General features: G+C 40.0%; 2 protein-coding genes across 2 annotated transcripts; one reads left to right on the forward strand and one right to left on the reverse strand.

The window, feature by feature from the left end:
- Positions 1 to 458: 458 nt before the first annotated feature.
- On the forward strand, positions 459 to 24,569 carry LOC117266091 (hemicentin-2). Its single transcript, XM_078171215.1, has 18 exons — positions 459 to 546; positions 654 to 959; positions 5,064 to 5,345; positions 5,460 to 5,726; positions 5,808 to 5,897; positions 9,893 to 9,985; positions 10,147 to 10,437; positions 13,273 to 13,554; positions 13,655 to 13,918; positions 16,560 to 16,835; positions 16,935 to 17,186; positions 17,624 to 17,899; positions 19,354 to 19,605; positions 19,700 to 19,975; positions 20,872 to 21,123; positions 21,214 to 21,501; positions 23,353 to 23,610; positions 23,889 to 24,569. Exons 1-18 carry the CDS (start codon positions 492 to 494, stop codon positions 23,969 to 23,971), a joined length of 4,143 nt encoding a protein of 1,380 aa, XP_078027341.1. The 5' UTR covers positions 459 to 491; the 3' UTR covers positions 23,972 to 24,569.
- Positions 24,570 to 26,751, reverse strand: LOC144464497 (uncharacterized). The gene is made up of 5 exons (XM_078171698.1): positions 26,510 to 26,751; positions 26,380 to 26,430; positions 26,163 to 26,243; positions 25,950 to 26,024; positions 24,570 to 24,888 (listed from the first exon to the last, which is right to left on the reverse strand). Exons 1-5 carry the CDS (start codon positions 26,709 to 26,711, stop codon positions 24,782 to 24,784), a joined length of 516 nt encoding a protein of 171 aa, XP_078027824.1. The 5' UTR covers positions 26,712 to 26,751; the 3' UTR covers positions 24,570 to 24,781.
- Positions 26,752 to 26,986: the final 235 nt, after the last annotated feature.

The following is a 26,986-nucleotide window of genomic DNA, read 5'->3' on the forward strand; positions in this document are numbered from 1 at the left end:
TGTTTTCATTTGACACCCACACGCAGCCGAAAGTGTCAAACCGAAACTTTCAGGAGTAGGGGTGGAAAGACAAAAATAGAAAACCTTCACAAAATCTAAGCCTTACCTAATAAGTGAGCAGACATCATGGTAAAGACAGACATGACACTGATGAGAAAAACAGCATAAATTTTCCTTCAAAATTTGTTTTATTTAGCCAAAAAAGGGGGGATAAGAAACACCACCCATAAGCCCACCACCCCCTAATCCTGCCTCACATACCCTCTGTCATAATTTGTCATCTTGCTCACAGAACTTCACCCAAGATAATAAACAGAATATGTAATGCATCTTTTGTAAGTTTGACAGAGTGAACACCAAATAACCAGAAACCACCTGCAGATAAGAACTGGAGTTTGCGGCTGGAGGTATTTATGAGTGGGGGGCTGGCCATCATATACGGGTATAATAGAGGAGAAATAGTGAGGACATCATCAGACCATTGATACAAAATGGAGAAGAAAAGCAAAGGAACCCTGGCTGTTGTATTGTGGGCTTTAACACAAGGTAGGCTCTGTGTATGATGAGTAAGTTGTAGTGATTAAACTGAGAGAGGAAAGGTATTTTGTGTTATTTTTATTACAGTGAATAACAAATATTTTTCTCTTCTTCAGGTGTTCTGGCCTCTGCTGTGGAAGTCCAGCCCTCCATCAACCCTGCTGTAGTCGGGGACTCTGTGACACTGTCTCTGTCTCCTTCAGCTGCTCTGAACAGTGGAAGCTGGGCAGTGGGAGAGTCTCTCATCCTCACCTGGCTGGGAGACCAGCAGGCAGTCTTCCCCAGTCACAGCGGCAGGGCGTCAGTCAACGTCCTCACTGGAGCTCTCACCCTGAGCTCTGTCACGGTGGCTGACACGGGAGTCTACACAGTGCAGAGCAATGACCCCCAGCTTAGTGCCAGTGCGTCCTTCACTGTCCTGGGTGAGACAAATGGCTGATGTTCAGTTACTGTTTTTAATTACAAACTCTAACGCCTCTCCTAAACATCGCATTAAAAGCCAAACGATAGCAACCAAATGTCACTCAAGGTGAGAGTTTGATAAGCAGCAACTGAAATATGGATTTACTTTGTGGAATATTTCCAACAGAAATAATCACTACTCTGTCCTGTCTGTCCCGTTGATCTGCATGGAAAAGATCAGATACAAAAATGCTGTATTAAGTCAGTTGATAAGAGACTAGAGCCCGTATTCATTCTGCCTTTTCTTTATAATATTAATCTTTTTATTACTGACTTTCAATTGGGTTTGTGTTTTATATTTAAGATATTTTATTGAGCAGATGGATTCCACATATAATTTAACAATTGTGCAATACAACAATACCCTGACATCAAAAAGGGATCAAATTTTATAGGCACAGAGGTGGAAGAAGAATAAGGTAGTAAAATAAAATGCAAGCACATCAACATAAAATAATGTGAAAAAATAAGAGAAAATTGGGTTTGTGTTTTGAAGAAGACTTTAAATTGAAGGGTAACTTATGTATTTTCAAAGTGGACCTTACTTTCCAATATGTTTGTGTCCAGGTGACTAATGGGAACAATCATTTTCAAAATTAGTCAAGTATTTAGAGAGACTGCTAGAATGTTTACCACTCAGCGCATGAGTGCAAAGTCAAATTACATCCACTAAAAGTGCTGGTTTTTGCACTGACATGTTTAGATTGTTACTGTAAGTGTCTGACAACATTATTAAAAGGATCCCTACAGAGATAGACCCATTTCGTTAACGAGAAAGATCCTTTTTGTTTCACCAGAAACAGCCCCGAAATAGCCAAAACCCTCCAATCTCCATTTAATTAAGCAATAATTTTATCATCGTAGAACACACTTATTCAAAGTCAACAGAAACAAATTACATCTCACAAAGCCATCTATGTTTGTCATCTCCATTTCCAAAAATCACAAATTCTGGTTTGGTTGAGACAGACCCCGAATTAACCCAGTTAGATGTGAATATATGCTGGCTCTATACACACTAAAATTACTGTTTATTTAAATGGCGTCTGGTGAGTTTGGCTATTTCGGGGCTGTTTCTAGTTAAACAAAAAGGATCTTACACTCTAACAGAAAGGTTTATCTCTCTAATGTTGTCAGATATGTAAAATAACAATCTGAGCTGTCAGTGGCAAAAACAAGGGCTTTTAGTGGACGTACATTGATGGTTCATTAATGGCCTGAATGGTTACGTTGTTGCCAGCTGCAGCACTCTTGCTCAGTACTGTTCCAGTTTTAAACTAAGACACAGAAACATGGGCAAACAGGTCCAGGTACAAAAAAAAAAAGACTTAATCCTTTATCTGTGGGTGTTGTTGAGTAAATACAGTGAATCACAAAAAACATACAGGTGTTGTATGGTTTCCCTTTAAAGCCACATAAAGCTGTTCCCGAAAAATATTATTTGTTTCTTAGAGATTGTCATGCTGATGTAATGTTGCTTATGCTGTGACCCTAGTATCTATATACAGACTCTACATTCAGTGAATGTAGAGTCTGTAGGCAAACCCCGGAGATCTTGCCTCCAGAAGAAGAGCAGAAGAGCCCTGGTTTCCGGTTGTAGGCTAATTGTAGTCCGCGTGATATTGACCAATCACATTTGAGCCAGCTGCAGTAGTTGCCAGGTTAAACGGTCCGTGCGGTGAACTAACGAGGCGGAACATAATTGGCGTCACTGCAAACTCTCAATCCATCGCAATGGTTCAGCATATTTACTTATATATAAACGGAAGTCGGAAACAGAAATTCGCCTCCTCCGCTCAAATCAAACCAGAATGCCAAAAAATCAGGGGTCTACCCCCAGAGGCTGTATTGCCGTCTGCCAGAAGTCAGACGCCGAATACAGCCGATGGGTTCCGAGAATGCTGTGACCCTAACCCTGAATGACGCACCCAAGCACACTATTTATAGTCAACAAGGAAATGAATTTTAGAGGCACACAGAAAATGTCATAAAGTTGATGCTGTAACAGGACAAGCATAAATCTTATTAGCAAATAAGGATGTGCGGACAGAAAACAGCCAAACAAGTAAAAAAGACTTTATTAAATGAAACTGGAACATACACTTCAACAGTAGGAGCATAAAAGAAAGTGACTGCCAGCTTCTTGCAAAGTTCAGCGAGACACATTAGGGTGGAGAGGCAGAGAAAAATGTGCTGATGAATTGTTTGCACTGCCCTTTCTACTGGAACAGGTTCTTGTTGTAATGAGAAACGAGGATTCCCAAACAATATTCACAGAGGCCTCACAGGAATTCATGTCTCTGCCTTGTGATATTTGGACTGACAACCAGCAAATAGGTCACTCCTTGCTGTTAGTGCGGGTGTGTTTTGGTGCCCTTTTTGCTCACGTGACCATCCCAGTGTCCGTGTGTATCTGTGTCTGTCAATACTCACCTTTAACTTGTCCTTCTGTGTTTCTTGTTCTTTCAGTTTCACAGAGCCTTCATCTGCTGGGTCAATAGCTCCTAACACATCCCTGAGACCACCCCCCAGAACAAAATCTATCACAGTTATATAAGAACATACCATTTTGCACATTTCACCTCATGATTACAGTCGCTTAAATATAGATTTCAAGCAACATCACTGTACATTACATGGAGTACGAAGTCATCATACCACTTTCTAATAAAACTTTATTTTTAGGTTGAAACAGATATCTTAATTAAAGCTGGGGTAGGCAGTTTTATTTTGGAGTCACGGGGCAAGATTACCATAATAACCTTTGAGCATTTTGTAATTCAGGTGGACTGAGAGAAGACTTCTGCACCCTCTTTTGGCTCAGCCTTTAGAAAATCAAGGCCATGACGGGAGACTTTGGCCAGTCACAGGTCATTTAAAAATGATAGTCTTAACAAGAGTCGGAAAGGAAACAAAATTAAACATGTGTAAATATTGGCAAAGCGTTTCAGAGAAGGAGAGAAAATAATATAATGTATAATGTTATAATGTTAATACTTTAGCCTTCTGCTCATCAGAGCTAAAGGCACGCTGCTAGGGCTAATTCAAGTTCATGTTTGTAAAGCTAGCTAACGTTAGAGCCTCAAATTATCACGTATCCTCCGCCTCACTCCCCGCCGCCGCTACAGACCACTTCACTGGCAGCAGCTCTGGTTCGAATCCTGCCAGTGCAAAACTAGCTCCAGGGGTCCGGACCACTTTAACTCCCCAACTCTGTTCCTGATGTTAACACAGGTTAGACTCAGTGCTGCAGCTGTGACCACTGAATTGTGGTCACAGTCACCGACCAAGGGTCCGTCCCTGGAGCCGCTGTCCACCCTCCTCTTGGTGAAGAAGTCCACAGTGGCGGGCAGCGAAATGGAGAGACTGCCGAGTTTAGTGGCTAGCTAATTCCTGTCTCATTTAGGGTCTGATAAATGAGAAGGCTGTCAAATGACATAAGATTAAATAAATAAATGTATGGGAAACACTGGGTTACTGTATGAAGTGTGCCATACTCGTCTGGTGGGAGGGGCTTAGGACAGAGAACGGAGAGCTGCAGGAGGAGCGTCCATTTTCAAATTTAAATTTTTTGCCCCAGATTTAATGGTTAATACACTTGTTTAATGCCTCATAGATCAGTAATAATCTTTAATGAGGACAGATCTGAGTTGCCAGATTGTGAAAAATCCTGTCCTCATTCCAGCTAGCTCTATGATTCATCAGAAAGACCTTCAGGAAAAAGAGTATGCAGACAAAATAATCGTTATTCTGTTTTAAACCTTTACAGCACCAGACTTGAAAGATCCTTTTAGCTGAAGGACCTTTTGTTAATGTCTTCTTAATGACAGCTTACTTTTGAATATGCCAAGTCATAGAAAGCTTTGTAAAGATAGATCTTATGGCAAGGTTGTTAGATTGTACAGGTGTTTCTAATAAAGTGGCCACAGTGAGGCTTATGAGACCATTAACATCCATTTTTTGGTATGGGTGCTGGTCCTTCATTATTCACCTACTACAAAGCCTCACAGTGTACAGTATGTTGAAACATCTTGATCCTCGTCTCCTCCATTTGTCTTTCACAGAGCTGATTTCAAACGTGACACTGAGGATGAATCAAACCGACCTGATTGAGTTCAACAGTTCACCGGTCATTGAGTGCTCCGTCTCCTCTGGATCCTTTCTCTCTTTCCTCTGGCTGAACGGCAGCTCTGAGGTCACAGCCAGCGACAGAGTTCAGCTCACTGATGGAAACTCCACTCTCACTATAGTCAACGTGACCCGCTACGACCAGGGACCGTTCAGGTGTCATGTGGTCAATGCTGTCAGTAATGGCACCAGTGATGCAGTAAACTTTACTATCAGCTGTGAGTAGGACAGTGTCGTTTGAATCACAATTTGTCCGTCCAGTTTTGCTAACAGAGCTCTAAAATGCTGCAGGGCTCTTCTCTTCTGGGTTTTTCTTTCTGTCTCTTTCTCAGATGGTCCAGATAACATGGCGCTAACAGTAAACGGACAGAACACGACTTCCTTCCCCGCTGGATCCAATCTGACCATGCTCTGTTCGGCACAGTCCAATCCTCCAGCTCAGCTTCAGTGGGCTGTCGGAGGAGAGCTTGTGAACACTACAGGTCCACTGTTGGAGCTGTTCAGTGTCAGCGAGGACCAAAGTGGTGCATATTCCTGTCTGGCCTTCAACAATCACACCAACATCAACAGCAGCATCACTGCAAACATCCTGATAGGAGGTGAGTTTGTTAGTATAGTGACAACCTGTATGTTTCTCCATCTGTTCCTGACTTCATCCTCACTTTTTTTCATCTCTACAGAGTTCCCGTTGTCAGGGTCTGAACAACAGGCAGTCAATGTGTGGCTCCTGCCACTGCTACTATTGGTTGGGTTCCTCTTCTCAGTGTCAGGCAAGTTGCAGAACAACTTGTAAATCAGTGGTTCCCAACTGGTCCAGCCACGGGGTCCAGATTTCTCCTGAGTCATTCGTTTTGAGGTCCCACAGTTTAATACATTCAGCGTCATAGTTGTGTTTGGCCATGTCCTCGAGCTAGTTCGCTGTCTCTGTCAATTTGCTGTCTGTTGCTGTCACTCCACATCAGAAAACAGCATTTCAAAAGAAAAGCTCTGTGCTGGAAATTTACTGTACTTAAAAATAAATTGTGAGTTTTACAAAACTGACACATTTGGGAGCCACTTGCGGTCCATTTAGATTGGGCCCATGACCCACTTTTGGACCACGACCCACCAGTTGGGAACCACTGTTTTTTATCATTCATACACTTGAAAATATTCTAATTTAGATGTTGAAATTAAATTCTGCATATTGTCAAATGTTGTCCCTTCAAAATTGTGACTTTTCTACATTATTTCAGATCAGTTCAAGTCTTGAACAAGATATGTGAGTTAAATTGTTAGATATGTGCAGCAGGGGGCAGGTATAAAGTCAAAACTGCTTCCTGTCACGACAACAGGTTGTGACTCATCATTGTTTTTATCATTGATTACTATGATAATTATCAGTTAAAAGTTCTGTCTATGAAATGCCTTAAATTGGGACAAATTCCTCTCAGAATCTTCAAAAGCCCAAGTTGTAAGATTCAAACGTGTTGTGTTTGTCCAAACCCAAAGATATTTAATTTACTATCACTGGAAAAAAAGGAAAAAAAATGAGATTTGGTTAAAAATGATATTAATCAATTTAAAGGAGCTATATGTAAGAAATCTAAAGCAAATAGTCATAAAATCATGCTAATATGTCACAGAGACTAAGAAATAATGTTCACATAACAATACTGATCTCACTGACAACAATAGTACGGCCAGAATATTCGCATTAAAAAAAAAAAAATTTACAGTCCACAAATCATGTTTAGGTTTTGAATTTGTGTTTTGGCCTGTTGCGCCACCCACCACCAGTCATGCAGTCAGTAGAGTCTCAGCATCACTTACAGTTACGACTGAGCTACAGCAGCACAGCAAGTAGCATTAGCAGTGTCCCGGTACATAGCATTAGCAGCCGGCTCCTCCTCAGCTGTATCCCGGCAGCAGCGTTAGCAGCAGAGAAGCCGGACTTGCTTGAACAGTCCGCTGGAAAACCGAAGATCAAGGACGCGGCGACGCGGCCCTGCCACGGCAGCTGCCCGTGGACAAACAAATCAGTCTCCAGCGTGCCACTGTCCAGCAACCTCGAATCTGTAGGGGAGGGGGGGGCGGACACGACTCGCGGCAGTATTTTGAATTTGAGTGCAGTAACTGTTTTGGCCACATTCTTACATACAGCGCCTTTAATTAATTCCACTAAAGTCAACGTGTGTTCTAGACTGTGTCTCCTTTGTTTTGCCGAATACATTTTGGAAAAAAATAATTAACAGTGTAAAGAATTACACAAACATTCAGTCATACTTCAACTTAAGGAACCCCAAAATCTGAAAATATATGTTTTCCTCTTACCTGAAGTGCTACTGATCAATCTAGATTGTGTTTGGTGTGAGTTACAGAGTGTTGGAGAGACAGCTGCCTTCACTCCAATATAATGGAGCTAGATGGCACTCAGCTTGTGGAGCTCAAAGTGCCAAAATGCATGCATTTCTCTTCATTATATTGGAGAGAAGGCAGACATCTCTACAGCCGATATCTCCATCACTCACACCAAAACAATCTAGATTGATAAACAGCACTACAGGTAAAAAGTATTTTGTTTTTGGGGTGAACTGTCACTTTAAGGAGGGAGAACGAAATGGACAAATATTTTTGTGCACAATAGTATTGGATGAAAAAAAATATATACATTGTAATGTTATGTATACCGTGAAATAACTATCATGACTAATAACTGCCTTTCTTTCACAGATGTTGGTGGCTCATTCTGTCCATGGATGACTCTGATACAATGAACATTTGAGCAATAACATTCACAACCACTTCTGTGTGTCTCAAGATTAAAATGTTTGGTTGTTTTTTGATTCAGCAATTAAATTATGAAAAAAAAGGTTAAAATCAGTCGTGTCAAATATTTGTAATGTCTGCAAACTTATTCTATTTCCACGCCCCAGTATCTTGATCCTGCTTGGATCTTCGTCAGGTAAAAATTGATGAAGATTTTGACCTGACGAAGATCCAAGTAGGATCGAAACTTTGGGTGCGTTCTAAATCACATGCTTTTTCGTTCTACTTTTAGTAGGTTCTGCAGCTGCCCTTAAAAAGTAAAACTGTTGCATGCCCAATGCACACAATCAGGACACACTACTGTCTCATAACATTACACCCTGAACTTTGACTCTCTTGCTTTTATACGCATAACCTTAGAGATAAAAAAAAAATGCCACTTACTGAGTTCGCCAGATCAACCCGGAAAGCTCTGCTGTTGTTACTTTGCAATGTATGAAGTTTAACTTTAAAGTTATAACACGGATTGTAGATTTGTGACAGTGAAATCACATCTGCACTTTTCTGTCATTGTTATTTTTATAGTTATGTCCTTATGTTTTTTGTAATATTTATGATTATTTTGTTCACTTAAACAATCAATATTCCCATTATTACTGTTTGACCCGTCATCAGTCACTTGAATGCACTGTCATCCATCATTGCGACTTCTGACAGCCGTCAATCAGCTGTCAATAGAACATCCTGGTATTTTTGGCACACTGCATTTCTCCTACTATCTATTGGGATACTAAATCTTTTTCTGGCATATGTATAGTATGGTAGTATGGGTACTGGAACGCACAGATTGTCTTCATTAAACTTGTGAGGCATGGAGTATGTGTTTTCTCTTATCAAACAATGAATTCAGGCTGATAAGAACTACTTGAAGTGAGCTAAAAATACTTTGCATGACGGCAAACCTCAAACACAGCAGTCAGGTACAGGTATATTAACTGTGCCACCCCACCATAAAACGACTCAATTTTATCTTTAATAAACCCCACTGCACAGTGTTGTACCATTAGGTCTTTGTAGGCCTTCCATGTGCTTTACAGCGCTCATTATATCCACTTGAATTGCTGTCATTATTTATGATGTATGATGAGGAAATACTCGTTCTTCTGTGGCTGAGCTCAAAAGAAAAATCAAAATCACTCATTAAAGCCCGCTGACAGTCGCGAGGTAAAACTGGAAGACCGTTGATGATTCAAAAGACACCTATGGCATATTCTTTAGAGCTATTTGACAAATTCAGATGTTTAAATGATAGTCTTACTATGAAAACGAATCTCCTTTGTAAAGAAATAGGATATGAATTCTGTCTGAACTACATTAAACAAAGACAGAGAAAGAGAAACGTCCAGCAAACAAACAGATGGTCTATTGTCCTCCATTAAATACTGTTGATATTGTTATTAATAATGCAGTAATTATAAAATAACAGTAACAGCAAATCTGTCTGTATTCCAAAATGTGCTTAAATGAATTTGTATGGCCTTTAAATAAGAAATATTAAATACGTTTCTTTTTTGTTGGCAGTCTTTCTCTGAATTTTCCAATGTTTATTCCACCTGCACTGTGGGAGGACGTGTTGTGTAAGCCCACAAGTATATTTTGCATAAAAGAACCAACTCCTCACTGAATGGGTATTTGCTTTTGTTACACTTCAGAGACATACAGTACACTTACAAAATATCCATCCATCCCATCCTCTGGTTGGTTAAAAGCTGCAGAACCACTGAGGTTTACAGTAAATGGACACTCCTTGGTGTGGACCGATGTGGACCAGGGCAAAACAAGGTGTGGCCAGGGCTGTGAGGTGGTGCTTGGTGATGGTAGGGGTAAGCATTTACATCATGCGAACAGAAGGCTTGGGGGAAGTAGAGCAAATATTTGCTGATCAAAAGGCGACTGTGACTATACAGTATCGCCAGATTTGAATTTATCCCAGCCAGGGTGAGGGCCATTTAGCCAGCAAGGAAGAATCAAACCAAAAAGAAACTGAAGAGTGAAATGGGGTCTCCAGTTGTGTTTGTTCTGATCCTGGTTTCGACAACCTTTACAGCAGGTAAGTCTGAATTTTTATCACATTGATTCAGTTCAGATGAGAGCCAGTTTATAAATCTTAATGATAATTTTTTTTTTAAACCTGCTACTTGCTTTGACTGGTGTGCAGATTATAACTACATTTAAGGGTGACTGAATCTGTTCCTTGCTTTCTGTTTCTAGCTGCAACTAATCAGATGATATATCCCTCTGAGGACCCGTTACCGGTGGGCAGTACAGTCACACTTTTCAGCCGGAACACTGTCACTACAGGTGCATGGCTGTTCGACAACGACATCATCGTGATCATATTCCCAGGAGATGAAATCATAAGTGACAATTGGAGTGACAGGGTTACATTCAATTCAACCTCTTCATCGTTGACTATAAGGTCACTACAGCTCGAAGACTCTGGAGTATACACGTTACAAGCAGTGAATTCTTTTCGTGCTCAGTTAACACTGTCAGTCCAAGGTAAGGATCCTTCCTCACATTCTACTAATGCTTACTAATCGATCAGGCACGCATAACCCCTCCATTATTGTGTTGAAAAACCTGATATCATATAAAGAAAAAAACACCAACGAGTGAGTATTTGCACACTCCAATGTCTACTTCTGTGTTTGACAAGTTTTGATTTGCAAGACAAAGAATAAAGCAGTGTGGGAGTGTGTGACTGTTACAGTCACCTTGCCTTTGGCAACAGCTAGCAGAGCAAGTCAGCTTTACTTGAGTCCTAAGTTGGTTTCAGTCTTCATATTAAATATTTCACGAAAAATAAAAAAAACTTCAGACTTCTCATTTTGTATAAATTTCATCACCAGACGTGCATGAACACATATTGATACATAATGGAGCTGGTCCAATTACTGTATTAGTCCAAATCTAGTCTCTTACACAATGGTGTATGTATGGTACATACATATGTATGTATGTATGGTTTGAAATAAGACTACATCTACCGCAGGGATACTCAGCTTGCTTTTTCTGGGGGGCACTTTTGCAAAACGAGAGGAGGTCAGAGGCTAGTTGCAGCAATGTGGCACAGGTCAGGTGTACACAGGATTTGAGGATATTTGGGGCTCAGCCCAGACCTATGTAGGGGGGTTCAGGGGATCCTCCTCTTGCACTTTTTTTGATAAACAAGCTCTGTTTTGAAGCATTTTAATCCACTGTGACACCTTATTAACGTTATAAGAACAAAACAACAAAATCCAAGTGAATTTATTTTCATGGTGAATTAGAAAAAGTTTGAGGAGCCACCTGGCACTCTGTTGTGGGCCTGCGGGCTGTAAGTTGAGTATCACTGATTCAGCTTACGATGAATGTTCTCATGCACTGTTCGTACATATACTTATGAAAGTAATGCACCAGAATTTGTATGTAACTGGCATGACCATGAAGGCTGCGATCACGTGATAAATGAGCTGACGAGAGTAAAGATAAATATAAATATATAGTTTAAAAAGGGAAAGTCTGCATAAAGAGTTAGGATGGAGTCTTGGATGGGTCAAACGAACACACGACTTCCCCCGTGGGAAAACCAAGTGAACTTTGAGTTATTTTAAGGTGTGTCACCGCCACTATGTTTTTTTTACCTAAACCTAACCCAGGTAATTTTACTTTTCTAACCCCAACCTAAGTAACTACATTTCCAAATTGAACCCACGCAACTTTACTTTCCTAAATCTGACCGATGTCACTTTACGTTAAGTATGTCACGTGACAATGCCCCACCATGATTCTTTTTCTAAATCTAACCCACGCCACTTTACTTTTTCAAATCTAACCTACGTAACATTACTTTCCTAAACCCAACTTAAATTGCTTAACTTTCCCAAACCTATACGTAACTTTACTTTCTTAAACCTAACCTATGTAACTTTACTGTCTCAAACTTAACCTAAGTAACTTTACTTTCTTAAAGCTAACCCATGCAACTTTACTTTCCTAAACCCAACCTACATACCTTAACTTGTCCAAACCTATACGTAACTTTACTTTCTTAAACCTAGCCCACATAATTTTACTGTCTTAAACCCGGGTCCATGTCATTGGTCCGACAGCCCATTGGTCCGACATCCCATTAGTCCGACGGTCCGCGGTGCTGAATGGCTCCCGGCGGGCATATTTCTACCTTGATGGTGCGCTGCGACCGGCTCAGCTGGGAAAGGCTTGAGGCGAAGCAGGCTCACAGCTTATGTGTTTGTCACTTTCTTTTTCATTTTAACCCACACCATGATCTAACCCTTCCTCACCCTAACCAAGTGGTTTTTGTGCCTAACCCTAACCAGACCTTAACCACAGGGCATCATGATGATTTCGGAACGGACCTCGGAACAATGGGTTTAATATGGTTGGAACAATGGGCTGTCGGACCAATGGGCAATTCCCCTTAAACCCAATTTCCCTTAACTTTCCCAGATCTAGCCTACGTAACTATACTGTTCTAACTCTAACCTACGTAACTTTATATCAAATACGTAATGTGATGATGCCCAACCATGATTATTTTTTCTAAACCTAACCAAACGTAATTTATGTAACTACATAATGCAACAACACCCAACTGTGATTCTTTTCCTAAACCTAACCTACATTGCTTTACATTGCATCCCTAACCTACACAACTTTACTTTCCCAAATCTAACCTACATAACTTTACTTTCCCAAATCTAACCTACACAACTTTACTTTCCCAAATCTAACCTACATAACTTTACTTTCCCAAATCTAACCTACACAACTTTACTTTCCCAAATCTAACCTACATAACTTAACGTTAAGTACAATACTTGACAACAACCAACCATGATTCTTTTCCTAAACCTAACCTTAACAGTGAAGAGGCTAATTCACTGGACACGAAACTGTTTGATATCAACCGTTGTATGTGCATTTTCATAAGATATCCATTGTATGAGGATATGTTGGAATGGGAATCTCATTAGTTTTGATCATATTTAGCTATAAAACAAAATATTTAACCCGACAATGGCACTAGATACAATGGTAAGGTATCAAAGTGATAACAATTTATCCTCAGGAAGACATGAATATTTCTGCCAAGTTTATTGGCAATCCATCCAATAGTAATAATTTCAGTCTGGGCCAAAGTGGTACACTCACTAACCATCAGAACAACAGGTAAATATTGCCATCCAATTTAGGCTTGAATCAGACTTCAGCTCATTATACAAGTCCCGTTTCTATGTCTGCCTGCTATTGAGAGAAGACACAACATTGCTTGTCCACTGCAGTTCCACGTTTCCACAAGACTTGACAATTTTTTTTCCCCTTTTTCTGCAGTGCCTATTTCAGGTGTGACTCTGAGGGCAAATGCAATCAACCTGGTGGAGTTCAATGACACAGCAGTTCTTACGTGCTCTGTGCTCAACGGCTCGTCCCTGTCTTATGTTTGGCTGAAAGGCAACTCTGAGGTCACAGACGGTGGGGGAGTACAGTTCAGCAATGGAAATGCCACTCTCACCATGGTCGGGGTGACCCGCTATGATGAGGGGCCATTCAGGTGCAATGTGTCCAATGGTTTAGGCCATGAAATCAGTCTCCCTGTGCGTCTGAACATCAGCTGTGAGTTACCTACTGTATATTGGCCTACTGTATGTATTTTAAAAACTCTAATAACTGAATATCAACCCGTAAAACAATTTTCCTCTTGTTGCTTCATCAGATGGTCCATATAACACATCAATGACGATCATGCCGATGAGGTCCACGTACAAAACAGGGTCTAACATCACACTGTCATGCTCAGCGGAGTCCAGCCCTCAAGCGATGTTCCAGTGGATGTTTAATTGGATGTACCTGAATAAGTCTGGTCCGCTGCTTCAACTAGAGAGGGTTACAGTGAGCGACTCCGGAACTTACAAGTGCATAATTCACAACACAGTGACGGCCAGGTTTAGCAGCGAAAGTGCAATGATCAGGATTGTGGGTAAGGTTGGATTTGTCGTTTTTTCGAGGGTCCCTTATGTGTATTTGATTTTGTTTCTCTCAGCAAAGGCACTTAGAATATTCTTCAGCAGACAAGTATTTTCCTTCAACTTATTATTATGACGTTAGTGTCAATTGCACAGTGTAATGGCTATAGAATAAATGACACCATCTGCATTTACACTGAACAAAAATATAAACGCAACACCTTTGTTTTTGCTCCCATTTTTCATGAGCTGAACTCAAAGATCTAAAACATTTTCTATATACACAAAAGACCATTTCTCACAAATATTGTTCACAAATCTGTCTAAATCTGTGTTAGTGAGCACTTCTCCTTTGCCGAGATAATCCATCCCACCTCACAGGTGTGGCATATCAAGATGCTGATTAGATAGCATAATTATTGCACAGGTGTGCCTTAGGCTGGCCACAATAAAAGACCACTCTGAAATGTTCAGTTTTATCACACATCACAATGCCACAGATGTCGCAAGTTTTGAGGGAGCTGCAGGAATGTCCACCGGAGCTGTTGCCCGTGAACTGAATGTTCATTTCTCTACCATAAGCCATCTCCAAAGGCGTTTCAGACAATTTGGCAGTACATCCAACCAGCCTCACAACCGCAGACCACGTGTAACCACACCAGCCCAGGACCTCCACATCCAGCATGTTCACCTCCAAGATCGTCTGAGACCAGCCACCCAGACAGCTGCTGCAACAATCGGTTTGCATAACCAAAGAATTTCTGCACAAACTGTCAGAAACTGTCTCAGGGAAGCTCATCCGCATGCTCGTCGTCCTCAAAACTGCACATTCCAGAGTGGCCTTTTATTGTGGCCAGCCTAAGGCACACCTGTGCAATATTCATGCTGTCTAATCAGCATCTTGATATGCCACACCTGTGAGGTGGGATGGATTATCTCGGCAAAGGAGAAGTGCTCACTAACACAGATTTAGACAGATTTGTGAACAATATTTGTGAGAAATGGTCTTTTGTGTATATAGAAAATGTTTTAGATCTTTGAGTTCAGCTCATGAAAAATGGGAGCAAAAACAAAAGTGTTGCATTTATATTTTTGTTCAGTGTAGATTGGTTCTCTATAAGCCTCGTTTTCATTAAGCAGTTCTGTCTGCTACCAGGTACCATCTGACAGGAAAATGAAGGCTTAATTTACGTCACTAAATGCATCAACTGTTGCACAATCAAAACAGGAAGAAGATAGATAGTTACCAGTGTATCAATGTAAGTAATTTGCAGTTGCTATCCCCTGTAGCAGAAATGGCGAATGGTTGAACAAACGGTGTTAGTGACTCGGCTCTGAGGAAAACAGACAGTGACCTGCTTCTTTGTGACAGCAGCAGCAACAATAATACTACTTTGAAATAGTTTGACATTTTGGCTTAACTGATTTTATTTATTTTTTTGCCAAGAATTAGATTAGAGATTCAATCCCACTCTCACACCAGTTTTTTTGAATATAAACCTGGAGCTGCAGCTGGTTAACTGAGGGGGAGAGAGCTAGCAAACAGCTAGCTTGGCTCTGTCCAAAGATAACAAAATCTACCTAACAGCAGGTAGGGCTGTGTGCCAGATTTTTCTTGGCTGTGACTTCCTGACATCCTGTTGTCACCATGTTGCCAGGCAATCAGCTGAGATGTTTTTACACTTCGGTTTTTGTGTGTAGTCTAATAAACAAATGAGACAAAGCGTAACAGAGTGTTCACATGTGGCTCTTTAACCCCTCTCCAGTGGCTCCTTCTGGCTGTAAAAAAATTAAATCACATGGAAATGAAACACGTTTTAATTATTACAACATTTTAATTTTTATCTATTATTGTTAGGCCTAATGAAATTCCTACACACACTCTTATATGAAGAATAAAAAAAAAGTTTTTAACATTTTGTCAACTACAACTATGGCCTGGCACCTTTCTAATAAATGCTGCTGATGTCATATCTAAATGAACTTCAGGAGTGGTGGCTAGTCTTGAGTCTTCCAAGCAAGGCTGGCTATGGACTCCAAATCCAAAAATGTAAAAGTCTGGGAGGAAAATAGAGACATTAATAATGAGTGGAGGGATTCATTTGCTTTCACCACCAAATTTTACTGCTCATTTAGGCATATTAGTAATGTTGATTGTGGGTGCTTTCACACCTGCCCTTTTGCTTTGGTTCAGTCGAACTCAAGTTTGTTTGCAAAATTAGTCCCTGATTCGGATCAAAGCAATTTCAAACGGTACTTTCCAACAGCGCTCTGAATTCACGAACAGTCCACTTTGTGCTAGAATGCACTCTGGCACTCAAAATATTTCCACACACATCCATAATGTGGTAACTGGTGAGCTTTTGAGGTGCTGGCTTACATATTTTGTTATTTTCATTGCGAGCCAGACTAACTGTGCCCCACTGTTTCCGGTCTCTATGCTGAGCTAAGCTAATCGGCTACTGGTGGTTGCCATATACAGTACTTAGCGGACAGACTTGAGAGTGGTATCAATCTTCTCATCTAACTCCCAGTGAGAACGTTAATAAATGTCAGACAATTTTTTCAAAATATTCAGTGGCGTATGTCATACCCACTGAACCCACGTACATGTGTGAATTCAAATTACTCAATTACTTTCTTCTTCTTCTGTAGAGCCAATAGTAGCAGTTGCGGTGAGCCACACGGGTAGACTACCAATCCTTCATTACCAGTTCATTCTGGACTGTGAAGTGACTGGAACTGTTGCCAGCATTTGGTGGTGGAAGAATGGTGAACCTATCACTGCTGACAATACAACATTAATTGACCAGGACAACAGGACACTGACTCTCAACCCAGTCCAACTTTCAGATACTGGAGATTATCAGTGTCAGGCTTTAAATGCTGTGAGCAACATGACCAGCAGCCCCTACACCGTTAGAGTGAACTGTAAGTATCTTAATCTCTTTTTCTCCCTTATGTCGATACACGCAAAGAGCAGAAACATTGAGAAATTTAACCTTCTTATTAATTGTTTGACATGAAAAGATGGCCCAATGAAACCAGTGATTGTGGGGCCATCCATGGCTCTGATGGGAACACTGCAAACCCTCAACTGCTCAAGCGCTTCTTATCCTCCCAGCCACATCAGCTGGCACTTCAACAATACCCAGCTGGCTACCACCTCAGAGTTAACGATTGGGCCGCTAACCCTTAATATGAGCGGGATATACACCTGCATGGCCGTCAACAACATCACCTCCAACAACAGCACTGCCTACATGATGCTCTCTGTTTTGAGTAAGTTACTGCATAGTTTGACATTTTAGGCAAGCAAACATTTAGCTTAGCTTAGACTGAAAGGCGGAGGAAATGGCTAACCTGGCTCTATCCAAAAGTAGAATAAAACATCCACCTGCACTGACAAAATCACAAATTGAGTCTGAGAGGTGCTCGTAGGCTGATTTTCTTACCTTTGGATAGAGCAAGACTGACTGTTTTCCTCTGTTTCCACACTTTATGCTAAGCTAAGCTAAGCTAAAAGAAAAAAGCCTCCTGGCTGTAGATTTATACTCAGCAGTCATGAGAGTGGTATGAATGCGGACATCAAATAAAGCAAATATTCCCAAAATATTTATTTAGTCTGCCTCAAAAACATAAAAAAAAATTGCAAAACCAGTAAGCCAGTGCATCATATATGTTTTGGAGTTTTGCCACCATCCTTTTATTCTCCGCAGCTCCAGTGACCATGGCGTTAGTAAAGATTGTCAGAGCTCAGCCAATCCAGAACCACACTTTGACTCTGACCTGTGAGACAGCTGGAAGTGTGGACCGGATCATCTGGATGTATAATTCATCCCCACTGTATCCTGACAGCACAAGACACTTCTCAATGGATAACGCCACCCTCACCTTCAATCCTGTCATGAAATCTGACGATGGGAACTATCAGTGCGTAGCTTCCAACCCGTTCAGCAGATTATCCAGTCAAAACTTCACACTGGAGGTTTTTTGTAAGTACTCACCATGACATCTTACCCTGAGGACTTTTTCAATCTGCCAAAATAATACATTAATTAACATTAACATTAATACAGCAGTTTATAAAAAGAAATTCTAAAAAACATAGGAAATCGGTAACTATAAAGGAATTAGATGACACATTCGTGAATGTAACCACCAGTGGTGTAAGAAGTACTGAAATTTTACTTAAGTAAAAGTAGCAATACCACAGTGTGAAAATACTTTGTCACAAGTGAAAGCCTCTTTTTCAAAAGTATAAGCCAGGGGCCAGCTACCTTTATCATCAAAAGAGCCATTTTTGACCAAAAATAATCAAAAAAATCTGTGTGGCTCCTGAGACGCAGGTTGCCCAACCCTGGTATAGGCATTGAAATATTCTTATAAGTACCAAAAGTAAAAGTATTCATTATGTAGAATGGCACATTTCAGAATGATATTATTAGACTAATTACTGATGCATTTATGCCTCTTGTCTTTAAGATGCTTAAGCAAAAACCATGCAGTTGTTTGCAAAAATGTGTTGTTTTTGCCCACTGTATTCAAATATTTATGCATTCTGGCATCCCTAAATGGTCTTGAAATTGCATATGACTGGAAAGCTGAGACTATTTTGGATTTAATGAGCCCAAATCTATTAATGTGCGATGACATTAGCCCCCATAATAGCCATTTCATTGTAATGAGACCTTTTTTTTTTTTTTTTTAATGGATGACACTGTATGAAATGACCTATTGTAACTTTGAGGATAATACAGCCTCATGAAACTCTACAACCACAAACTATAGAGCTCGGACATTCAGGGGATGTATGGCCTGCATAGGTATAATGACAATTTGAGGGTTTCTCAGCAGTTTCCACAATAGAAGTGCTCACCATCAAATTGCTGATACATGCAAGTCTAACAGAAATCTTCAAATGTGAAAAGTTTTTGATACCAAATTACTTCTTATGGTGCTCTCTAAATGTTTTAATTTGGTATTTTGGAGGGATTTTGACTATTTCTATCAATTCTTGAGTGGTCAAAAATGCTTAAATTTAGCACAAAACTGTGTAACTGATGGTATCAACCCCAAAATTCCTTAAAAAATGTACACACCTAACTGAACATGTCATCATAATTTACTGGTTGATTATATTTTACATCTGCAGAGTAACTAGTAAACTAAAGCATTTCAATAAATGTAGAGAAGTAAAAATGTAAAGTTCTTGACTCTGAATTGTAGTGGAGTAGAAGTATGAAGTAGCTTAAATACAGGACTTGTGTAAATGTATCTGATGACCACACACTTAGTAGAATAATCAAAAAAATATCAACTGAAATGAACTCAACATTCAATCGTTGGTGTCAGTATATCCAAAGGTGGACTTCTCCATTCATGTACACGTCTGTGTTGTATAAATGTTTTCAGTGAAGGTGATCTAAAGTAATATCTGTGTGTTTAGATGGACCACAGATGCCAACTATCATGGGTCCAAATGTGGTAAAGACAGGAGACAACGTCACACTCAGCTGCTACGCATCATCAAACCCTCCCAGCTCCTACAAATGGTTTTTCAATGATACTCTGATGGCCAATACGTCTGAGTATACCACACCTCCTGTTACCAAAGACATGAGTGGGATGTACACCTGCGTGGCCTACAACAACATCACCCATAAAACCAGCACTGCATACACAAAGCTCACTGTTTTTGGTGAGACTTGGATTGCAATTTCAATGTTTCTGTAAGAACGTATGTGGCCAGGAGAGCACTAAAAACTGTCGTGTACTTTCTGCTTTGTTTCCAGATGGATTTGAACATGTGCAAGTAGAACCACCCATGGATCCTGCCATAGAAGGTGACTTTTATCAGCTAACATGCAATGTGACTGGACCTGTTGGGCATGTTTACTGGATGAAAAATGGTGAGCCACTGCATGAAGACAACAGAACTGTTTTCCACATGGAAAACAAGATGGTCACCTTCAACCCAGTGGAACAAAATGACACTGGAGACTACCAGTGTGTGGCTACCAATGCGGTTTGGAACATGACCAGCCCTCCATACAGGCTCCTTGTGAACTGTAAGTAACTTTTAAAGGTCAAATGTAAAAGATTTTGGGGGATTTAGTGGCATCTAGTGGTGAGGATTGCAGACTGCAGCCAGCTGAAACTTCACCTTGTTAGAATTCCTTCAGTGTTCACTGTCCAGATTGTTTTTACTGGGAGCTGAATTAACTGCAGAGGTCTCCTCCTCTCCAAAGTAACGGACCAGGTGATTAAAACGCTGGGCCTGGGCCTATTTGCCCAGCACCTGCTAATGTGTGCTCACCTACTTTCTCTGATAACTGAATGTGTGCTCACTTTGTTTCTGATCCAGACGTTCAGGAGGTTTTCACCTTGAACTAAATTGTCCACAGACGTCTCCTACCCTCCAAAACAAACAGACCCGGTGATTTAAACCAGTAAAACCACTGAATAAAGCAGTTTCACGTTACAAATCAGTGATTCTCCAACACTCTTTGGCATGTCGAAGGCGGGCCTCTTACCTAGCACCTGCTTATCTCAAGATCTAGTCGTTTAGGAGGTTTTTAGCATAAATTGATTTATCTGCAGAGGTCTCTTCCTCCCTAAAAAGTGGATCCAGTGATTTAAACTGGCAAAAACACTCAATAAAGCATATTCACGTAAAAAAAATCAGTGTTCTCATTGGGCAAGGGCAGTTAACTACAGTAGCCGATGTGATTACACGAATGGCGCTATTTAGAGCAGGTGTTTGGTTTGTCTGTTCTGGTGGTTCAACATGGCGAACTCAGTAGACGAGGGTCCACTCTTATTATTTTATGTTACATTTCTGCAATATGTCCCCCTAAATCCTACATACTGGACATTTTAAGGATTTATTTCACTGTAACTAACTTTTTTTTTTTTAACCCATAGTATTTGTCATGCAAACTTATTTTCTCCTTTGCTGTTTCAGATGGACCAGAAAAACCTATGATTTATGGGCCAGCTTTTGGTGAGACAGGACATAACGTGACCTTTTCCTGTTCTGCCATGTCAGTGCCTCCCTGTGAGTTCAGTTGGTTGTTCAATGGCTCCAGCGTGGGCAATAATTCAGAGTATACTACTGAGCGTTTGTCTTTTAATATGAGTGGAGAGTACACCTGCGTGGCCTCCAACAACGTGACGAAACAGATCAGCAATATCACCAAGATGCTCACAGTCATTGGTAAGAAAATTCAGAGGACTCCTTCAATGCATGTTCATGTGACTGTACAACTGATCAGATACTGATTTCTGCTGTGCTTTCTGTCCACAGAGGCAATTGAGTCAGTGATGATCAAAAACAACACAGTCCCAATAAACTCGGAGAACTTCACTCTCACCTGTGACGTTGTTGGGCCCTATGATGCGATCTACTGGATGAAGGACAACAAGTACCTCGCCATGACAAACTCCAGCTCACAATCAAAGATGTCCTACCACGCTATAAACAACACACTGCACTTCACCCCAGTGACAATGGACAATGATGGGGTATATCACTGTGTCGCTGTCAATCAGGCTGGTCCACATAGAAGCCCCAAATACAACCTCTTGGTGAACTGTGAGTGTTGTAGGAAATGATGGAGAGTGTTTTTTTTATTACTTGTTCAGTTCATTTAAACTTGTTTTAAGGTAATCAATATTCATTTCATTTTAAATGTTGCATGACATTGTATTAAAACTTCCTTAGCTTCTTCCTTAGCACAATAGTGGAAGGAAAAAATAGAAATACATCATTTGACTGGCTGAAACTGTCACATTATTCACACAGCACTAAATGAGACAGATAATCTGTGAAAGAAATTATATTCCTCTGCTTATACTCCATTGCCTTGTAGCGCTCCTAATGGCATTACCGCACCTGAACAAAAACAACCAGTCAGAGCCGAGGAGTCTCTAACACAGCTGTCAATTATGTCGATCACTGCTTGTGAACTGCAGTCAAAGTGTAAAGCTAGGCAGCGCTGATCAAATATGAATCAAGGTTTTGTTACTGCATTGCCTGCTTCTCACCTCAAGTGTTTTCATTAACATAATTTAGTGTACTGTTTAGCTGTAAAATGAGAAAGTTGCTTTGGCTGGTGGGTGCTACTTAGTACTCAATCGATCGCCCTTTTCCAACATGGCAGCTGGGGATAGGTGTAGATTTCAGGAAGGATGCAGGAGACTCTTCGACTCTGATTGGTTGTTTTTGGTGCATTGTGATAGACTCTAGCAAATGCCATTAGAAGCAGTACGAGGAGGCTGGACATGATTTTTCTCACAGACTATCTGTCTCATGTACTCTCATGACACAAAGTTACTTTCATGAAAGTTACCAAGTGTAGCTTTAGTGACAGAATAAGTGTGGACACATACAAGGAACCAGACTCCAATTTTTGTGCTCTCTGTCTACAAACAGAAATAGGCATACAGTTAAAACAAGGACAACAAAGTTGAACAGGTAAACATAAACATTTGAAGGGAATGAATAATAATGAATGATTAATATTTACTATAATATTAATTGCTTTACAACGGTTTGAGTTTGACCAGAAATATCTGACTGAGTTTTTATCCCTCTGCACCAGTGACAGCCTCGTATAGAGGCTTCATGTTTTTTTGGTCCGTTTGTCCGTCCGTTCGTTCATCTGTCTGTCCCATTCTTGTGAACGCAATATCTCAAGAAGACCTTGAGGGAATTTCTTCAAATTTGGCACAAATTTCCACTTGGACTCAATGATGGAGTGATTAGATTTTGGTGATCAAAGGTCACTGACCTCATCCCTCTTATTCTTGTGAATGTGATATCTCAATAACATCGCAAGGAAATTTATTTAAATGTGGCACAAACGTCCATTTGATCTCAACGATGAACTGATTAGAATTTAGTAGTCAAAAGTCAAGGTCACTGCAACCTCACAATCCTGTTTTCAACCACAACTCAAGAATTCTTGTGCTAATTATGGCTATATCTCACACAAATGTCTGATAGGGAAAAATGATGAAGTGATGACATTTTATATGCGAAATGTCAAAGGTCAGCTTCACTGTGACATCATAATGTTCCGCAAAAACACTTTTCTTGCCCTTACTCAACATCATAACTCGGGAACAAAAGGGGAGACATTTGGTCAGATACTATTAGTAGCACTAATCTTTTGTGCTCACCTTGAAACTGCTGATTTTATAGATCTTCTGTGCTGTCAGGTTGAAGATGTGTGTGAAGCATCCATGATTTCACAGATGTAGATGTAACCTGTCAGTGCAACTTGACGGAGGCATGCAACCGTGAGGCAGTAATTCTAGTTTTGCAATGCTGCTCAGAACAAACGTGGTTATAGGTTTGAAAAAGACTGAGCATTTTGTGCCAAAGCAATTCATAATTTTATTGTCCATAACTCTGACTCACTCCGTCTCTCTGTGTTTGCAGATGGCCCTCTGCATTTGAAAATCTCTGGTCCATTCATAACAGGAATTAAAAACTACGTGACCATGGTGTGCTCCGCTGATTCTCGGCCCGATTGTAAATACCAATGGTTCTTCAAAACTCAGTCATCAGTGGTTGTAGCGGCTGGCCCTGTTATCACTTTCCCTTCGAAGAAAGAGAATGAGGGAATGTACATATGTAAGGCGAGGAACCCTGTGACCAATATCACACTGTACGAGACTCAAACCTTCACTTTCTCAGGTGAGTGATCCTTACTGCTCAATCAGCTGACAAGCAGAAATATGAACGGAACATGTGCCGATGTTTTGACAGGATCATTTTAAAATGTTTTTGTTTATTTGTGTTTTAGTTTCTGATGGTTTTATAGTGTGGAATATTTGACAAACATAGATGATTACAGCCACATAAATAATTTTGTCAGTGATCAGATCAGAATAGTTGTTATACAGTTACAGATATCTCATGCTGTATTAAACGTGATTTACGTGTCATTATTTCCTCCCCTCTCTCCCTCTTAGCCTCCGCCCTCCACCTCCCATCCCGAGGCGGTCTGATGTTGATGGGTGTGTTTGCTTTGTCTGTCTCCAGGCTGTTCAGCTGAACAGTCAGACTGAAAGACGTCTTGCTCCCTCTGCGGTCTGAGCAGTCTTACTGTAAAATGAGTGTGAAGGTATTGTACGGTCTATAATCTGATGCTATATTATCAGTCCTTGTGGGTTTTGCCGGAGAGGTAAAGAGGAATGTGAAAGTATGACAGACTTTGATTTAAGTTACAGGGTTTTTTTTTGCTGTTGGATACTTTCTTTTGTCCGTTTTATTTTCATTATCAAACAGAATATTAACATTTACAGACACTGACAGGGAATTAAATCACCTTATTATTGCATTGCCCGTTTTTTTAGGTGACATGTTTTCAATATTAGCAAGTGAAAGTAGTTGTATTAGTGTTATTGTGTTGACTGTTGCTTTAACTGTAACTGCCTCTGAGGTAGTTTAATACAAGTAATTCAATACTTTGTATAAACAATTTACTCCTCTAAAATACCTGCACACTCTTCTGGTACCAGCTGCAACTCTTCACTGTAAACACCTGCAGTTTTTCTGTCATGTGTTATATCATTACAACTGTAAGTAGATGTACATCTCATCATGCTGTAATTCATGGCATTTATTTTTTAATTAATAAATAATCAACACAATCAACATTGTGGGGACTTTATTGTGAATATACAGTGTCTTTGTGCAGAGTCAGAAAGTTACATTTATGCAGACTTTTGTTGGTGAAATATATAGTCAGAAACATTTTGCTGTTTTATAAACGTACAACTTGTATACAAAGAAACGTGTATGACAGTAATCATTGCATAAACCTCACTACAGGAGGAGGATATACAGTGCTTCTTAGTGTAGGTCATATGGGGACACTGGGACCGTACTTCCTGGTGTGAACGCCCCTCTTCTGTTTCCAGCTGCACTTCTTCAGATTCTTATTTTTCTTCCTCTGGCAAAATGCTTTCACTTATGGTTTGAATAAATCCACACAGATAAAGCAATGGGGTGAGAAAATAACAGGTTAAGTTCACAGTCCAAAATATTTTAAATTGTTTAGTTAACACTTTTGAAAAATCCCTGAAGAGTTTATAATCACCTTTCACCTTTAAGGGGAGACGCCTTAAAGGTGAATTTCCCCAGCTGATAACTTACAGAAAGTTAGTTATTTTTTATATTACAAGTTTTCTGAAATGTTATGTTTAAATGCGCGAATGATCCATTATCATACAAAAATGTGCTGATTTACATACATTTCCAAAACAGGAATCTGAACATTGGATAAAGCCAAGTTCAAAGTTCTTTTTTTTAACTTTGTCATATTTATGTCAAAGGTTTTTACAGAGGGGATTTTGGATGTCTCTTTTTATCACTATATTAATCAAAAAACACTGTCAACAGCTATAAAAAAATCTATTTTTGCCATGTTTTTCAGAATAAAATGTTCTATAAATCAGGCTATGAATGATACATGAACGAACTCCTTGGTAAAAACCTTCAAAACATAAATAGGAATAAAACTGGAAAGTCTGGTGTATGTAAGCGCTACTGAAGTGGAGATTTTTGGATCGGAGTATGAGAAAAAACTCATTTTGAGAAAATGGCCTTCAAAATCATCATTTGTAAAATCCCACACATTTTCAGACAAACAAAGAAGACACACATGTAAAAATTTAACCAACAGATATTACCTTAAACTTCCCCAGCTGAGTCGTATCGTATTTTCTTAAATGTGTAAAAATTCAAATTAGGCGTTATCTATTTAAATATACACTTTTACATACATTTCCAAAACAGAAATCTCAACTGAACTAAACACCCAAATGTGTATTTTGGATGTTTTCTTTCCACTAGTCTGAAAGAAGACATGTTAAAGTAGCCCAAAATCTCAAAACTGACCAGTGCATAAACTGTATTTTCACCTCTGGTTTCTCCCCTTAGTTTGAGTTACTGAATACAAGACTGACTTACTTGTGACTGATTGTTTTACTTTAATATTTTATAAACGTGATACGCTATATGTAACTCACATTTTCCTTGTTTGCCATTGCGTCTGCCAGACTGGTGACAAGGGCAGCGTGCATTCACTGTCTCTCCTCCCTTTCCTGGGTGACCATATGAAAAGACAAAAGAGTAGATAGGGTTAGGACAATGCACTCAGCTAATACTGAGGCTCTGCTTACACATAAACTGTAGATTGCTGACTAGATATGTGTTTTGTTCACAGTATACACTTCTTTCACCTTTACAGTTACACTGCCTGACATGGTGTCTGGGGCTGTGGATTGGATTTGCAGTTGTCATGGGTTTTCCAACCGCAGACGCTACGACACAAATGATATCAAATAGAATAGATTAATTGCATTTATTAGGGTCAAATAAGTGCAAATGGAAATACAAAACTTTAGATATTACTGAACCACTCTTGGAAAATGTGTTTTAATCATTAATCTTGCATACCATCAGTGAGTGTGTTGACAGTCAGGGATTGTTCACGTGTCTCAGGATCACCTGTAATGCACGCACAGGATGTAAGATTACTTTTAAAACTCATTATCTTGTCTCACTCTGATATATAAGAACACAATACCTTGGCTGTGATCAGTAAATACAAGCAGTCCAAGAACAATCAGCAAGAACATCCTTAATCCCATGTTGTACCAAAGCCAGTTGAGGTGAAGAAATCCTGTAGGTAACCTCAGTCCCAGTGCTGGAATAAGATGGTTGCTGTTGCTGTAGTTCTTTATAAAGGATGGTGTTGATGTCTGAAATTTTAGCCGTGGCGCATTCATCGACTGCCAGATACGTGAAGCATGAAGCCTGCCCACCCAGCACCTTTCACAGTGGGTGACTGTGAATAACAGGAAATGGGTAACTTTGCCAAAAAAGAGTGATTGCGGTTTTGCGTAATGGCTCGTTGTCGTGAGAAAGTGAGGGACCCACATGATACTGACCTGCAGTTAAAGAAGATTAGGATTCAAAATATGCCTGTCTTTAAAGTCTCAAGGGAAGCTTTTCTTGCAGGGTCTTGTAATTATATGATCACACTTTTTATTGTTGTTAGGTT

This window comes from Epinephelus lanceolatus, chromosome 10 (assembly GCF_041903045.1).
Source record: "Epinephelus lanceolatus isolate andai-2023 chromosome 10, ASM4190304v1, whole genome shotgun sequence".
In the NCBI taxonomy this organism is placed as follows: Eukaryota; Metazoa; Chordata; class Actinopteri; order Perciformes; family Serranidae; genus Epinephelus; species Epinephelus lanceolatus.

Bases quoted from the DNA above. Each gene is read 5' to 3' on its own strand.
- LOC117266091 (XM_078171215.1), top strand. From the start codon at position 492: ATGGAGAAGAAAAGCAAAGGAACCCTGGCTGTTGTATTGTGGGCTTTA. The intron at 5,346-5,459 runs GTGAGTAGGACA...TCTCTTTCTCAG, and splicing joins AGTAAACTTTACTATCAGCT to ATGGTCCAGATAACATGGCG. The intron at 19,606-19,699 runs GTGAGACTTGGA...CTTTGTTTCCAG, and splicing joins CACAAAGCTCACTGTTTTTG to ATGGATTTGAACATGTGCAA.
- LOC144464497 (XM_078171698.1), bottom strand. From the start codon at position 26,711: ATGAATGCGCCACGGCTAAAATTTCAGACATCAACACCATCCTTTATA. The intron at 26,244-26,379 runs GTATGCAAGATT...TTTGTGTCGTAG, and splicing joins TGTCAACACACTCACTGATG to CGTCTGCGGTTGGAAAACCC. The intron at 26,025-26,162 runs GTGAAAGAAGTG...ATGGTCACCCAG, and splicing joins CAGGCAGTGTAACTGTAAAG to GAAAGGGAGGAGAGACAGTG.